Source organism: Nannospalax galili, unplaced genomic scaffold, assembly GCF_000622305.1.
Source record: "Nannospalax galili isolate Female #2095 unplaced genomic scaffold, S.galili_v1.0 scaffold307, whole genome shotgun sequence".
NCBI lineage: Eukaryota > Metazoa > Chordata > Mammalia > Rodentia > Spalacidae > Nannospalax > Nannospalax galili.
In genome coordinates, this window is record NW_008359625.1 from 4135531 (window position 1) to 4139808 (window position 4278).

A 4278-nucleotide genomic window follows, 5' to 3' on the forward strand; every position below is an offset into this window, starting at 1 on the left:
CCTCCCCCCCCTTCCTTCCTTCCTGAGGTCATGCAACTTCCTCTGGTCTAGCTCAGGCTGTCTTGCCATCAGCTCCTCTTGCCAACTTTCCCCTTGATCTCTTACTAAAATGGTACTTGATTTCTTTCAGTTCTTAGAACCAACCAATCTCCTCTTGCCTGCAGACTTTTGTTCATGCTGTTCTCTGACTAGAAGGCTTTTTATCCAGTAGTTTTCATATCTTGGGCTGATAAGACTTTTAGGAAAATTTTTCACTGAGTAAATCCTTGCCACTTCTCTAGCTTTCCAACCCTAATTCAGTGTGGTCAAAGTGTTTTCATAGAACTGCTTACAGTTTTTTACACATTTCTTTTATTGGCACTTCTCAATAGTGTGGTCATTGAAATAACATATCTACTTCCCATTTAATCTCAACAACTCATTCAAATATGCTGTTACTCTCATTTTAATGAGTTCTGTTTCCTGCCCAAGACCATTCAGCTAGTAAGTGGGGGAATTTGGATTTGAACTAGGACAATATAGACAGAAACTGTTTGCTTTTCCTTGCTATATCCTCAATACCTACCTAGGGCCTCATGTAATATATTGAATTAAGACAAAAATATACTTAAAATTATTAAAGATTTATTTACTTTTATTTTATGTGTGTGTTTGCCTGCATGTATGTATGTACACCATGTGCAATGCATGGTGCTGGGGGAAGCCAGAAGAGGTGTCAGATCCTCTGGAATTGTAGTTACAGATGGTTGTGGGTGTTGGGAACTGAACCTTAATCCTCTGCATAGAATTTTAATACATGATGCCAGTTTAAACTTAAATCATTGTTAAGAAAACATAGTCCAGATACGTGTAACTGGTATAGCCACCTTTCCATTTTCTCAATTTATGTAACTGATTTCTTTCATCATTAGGTGTGTACAAGCTGTGAAGACAATGCAGAAGCGAATGGGTTTTGTGTAGAGTGTGTCGAATGGCTCTGCAAGACTTGCATTAGAGCTCACCAAAGGGTGAAGTTCACAAAAGACCACACTGTCAGACAGAAAGAGGAAGTATCTCCAGGTAATGAACTGGTTCATTTCTTTTTTCTTTTTTTTTTTCTCTCTCTATATTTTCTGTTTTATTATGTTGACTCATTTCAGTATACTTACAAATATTACATATACATAAAATAAGCTTTTTAATAAAAAGAGGTCAACATTCTAGAAGAAATTGTGGAACTTAGAAATGTTGGTAAATCTGAACTACATATTGAATCTTTCCTTAATTCATAGCCCAGCCCTCCTGTTTCTATAAATGCATTTGCTGTGAACAAATGAAAGTTGCTTTATCTTATTTTTCTTATCTCATTTTGTGTAAGGTGATGAGAAATGGGCCCTAAACCTTTCAGAATTCTTTCTTTAGGTATTCTTGTAGTAAGCTTTCATCTGATAATAGATCACCAATAAAGCTTTGCTTCCTATGTACGTACGATTTTTGTGTTTTTATTGTGTTATCTTTGTTTTGTTTGCTTTTTTGAAGCAGGGTCTCAATATGTAGCTCTGGCTGGCCTGGAGTTCATTATGCAGACCAGGCTGGCCCCTGCCTCCCAAGTGCTGGGATTAAAGGCATGCACCACTACTTATTGTGTTACTTTTTTGTTTTAATTTATGTGTGTGAGTGTATTACGTGTATGTGTGATAGTGCATCCTTGTTGTGCAGTACCCATGGAGGTCAGAAGATGCCATCGGATTCCCCTGGAACTGGAGTTATAGACAATTGTAAGCAACCATATGGGTGCTGGGAATTGAACCCTGGTCCTCTGCAAGAGCAGCCAGTGCTCTTAACCATTGAGCCATCTCTCCAGCCCCTTTATTGTGTTACTTCTAATGTAAAGTTCACTAGTAGGTATTTTATTTCAGCAAATCTGTATATAGTTTTTTTTCAATTAAACTATTTTGAAGTGTGCAATTTAGTGGCATTGTTTACTGTGTTTTACAAGCATCCTCACTGTCTATTTTATTTGATGCTTTGCTTATTTCATTTGGCATAATGTTTTAAGAGTTCATACATGCAAAAGAATGTCTCAACTTTGTTAGTATGTCTCAGTGCTGTTGTTTAAAATTTATTTTCTTGCTGTTGGTCTTTGAGTCAACCAGTGTTTGTGTTCCTCCTCTATGTTCTAAATTTTGCTGAGTGCTTGGAATGAAAACATGAAAATGTTAGATGTTGCCTGTACTCAAGGATTTTATAGTATATATTAAAGAGTGTAAGCAAATAAATAATCATAGTTTGGCCTACTGAATCCTATTGTGACACATAAAATGAGTACTAACCTCTGATTTGGGGAGCTAGGTTCGAGGCTAAATAAATCCAGTTGTAAGAGCTGATGAGGAAACTGAAGAGTTGCATGGTAGCATCAAGGCTACATTTGAAGTATGGACCATGAGGCTTACTCTTTCACATCTTAACAATCTGGGTATGGTATAGAGAATGGGGCTTATGTAGGGTTGGAAGTTAGTCTGACAGGTCTCCTTTGGATTTTAAACTGGATAAAGGTAGTACAAATTACAGGCATATGCTACCACTCCCAATTTATGTGGTGCTAGGGATTTATCCCAGGGTTTTGTGCTTGCTAGGTAGTATACCAAACTGAGCTGTATCTTCAGCCTCTGCAAGAATTCTTTTAAAGAATGAAGAAAATTTCCCATTTTTTGCTTTTTATTGTAAACTTTGTCTTGTGATTAGAAAATGTAAATCTCTTAACTAATTCTCCTTTGTAGTTATTTTGAGGGTTTTCCTATGAATTTAAAATCGTGAATATTTTAGCTGAATCAAACATTTAAATAAAAAATTAGTTTACGTCTGAGAGTTTATACTACATTTGGATTTTGTAAAAAGGACCCTTAATAATCCCCCCAATAAGAATTAAAAAATGGGATTTCATGAAATTAAAAGGTTTTTGCATAGCAAAAATGAAATAGGCTACAGAATGGGGGAAAAATATTAGCTAGCTATTAATCTGACCAGATTAAGACCTAAGGTATGCAGTGGCTAGGGAGATAGCACTGTTCATAAACTGCTTACTGCACATGCATGAGGACCCAATGTAACTCTCAAACATCCACATTTTGTTTGTAAGTCCAGTGGTAGGGAGTCAGGACAAATGTTAATTCCTAGGGCTTGTTGTCCAGGCAGCCTAGCTTAATAGGCAAGCCCTAGGTCTCTCAACAAAGCAAGGTTGGATGGCTCCTGAGGAATGACACCTGAGATTGACCTCTGGTCTCCATACATATGTATGTATGTATGCTGTAACCCCAGAACAGGAGGTGGCCAGGTCACTGGTCAGTCAGTCAAACAGAAACTATAAATTCAAGATTCAGTAATAACCTTTTTTTTTTTTTAAAGGTGGAGAGCTATAAGAAAACACACCCCTGTCAACCTCTGCCTTCCACATGGTGCACACAATGGCAAACAAACATAAATCATATACACTGCACATTCATAAATACTTAAGACATAAAAATAGAAGAGAAGACTATTTGGGGAAGAGGAAGGGTCCAATGGGAAGGTGGGGGTGGACAATTGAGGGTGATGTGAGAGTGAATGTTAATTAGGAAAGTATGATGTACATACCTAAAAATGTCTAATGAAACCATTCTGCAAGAAAAATATCTGAGAATAAATAATGAAGCAAGTGAAACTAAATTTTCTAATATTCATTAGATAATTTGTTCAGTGTTTGTACAGGTCAAAAAGAATTGGATAAACAAAATGGGAAAATCTTAGTTTTTAAATTCAAGTGGCTGATGACTGAAAAGTTGTTTAATGTCAGTTATTAAAGAAATATATCCTAGGATAGTGAAGTATGTCTTTTTGTGGGTGCGTATGCGTATCTCTGCTTACCCCTTACATGTCATTGGCAAAAATTAGGAACATTGAGTCTACTCTTTACATGTTAGGCATATACATTGTTCCTTTTTTTTTTTTTTTTTTTTTTTTTTTTTTTTGGTCTTTTTGAAACAGGGTCTCCCTGTAGCCCCAGCTGGCCTGAACCTCCCTATGTAGACCAGGCTGGCCTAGAACTCACAGAGATCCGCCTGCCTCTGCCTCCCAAGTGCTGGGACTACAGGAGTGTGCCACCACACCTGGCTACATTGTTCCACTTTTTAGAGAACCATTTAGTTGTTTCTCTATAAATTATCCTTTGACAAAACAATTCTAAGGATTTCTTATGAAAAGATTTAAATGACTTATGAAATTCATATGCTTTCTTCAGCACAGAAATACCAAAAAGCAGAA

The 4278-nt window shown here is 36.7% G+C and overlaps 1 protein-coding gene across 2 annotated transcripts in view; it reads left to right on the top strand.

Annotated features, from left to right (window-relative positions):
• Trim24 (tripartite motif containing 24) overlaps positions 1-4278 on the top strand; it is a 105118-nt gene that overhangs the window by 48799 nt on the left and 52041 nt on the right. For both annotated transcript variants that reach the window (XM_008823478.2, XM_008823477.3), the window contains exon 3: positions 912-1059. In XM_008823478.2, the coding sequence (XP_008821700.1) occupies positions 912-1059 (148 nt within the window). The remainder of the gene's footprint in view (positions 1-911; positions 1060-4278) is intronic.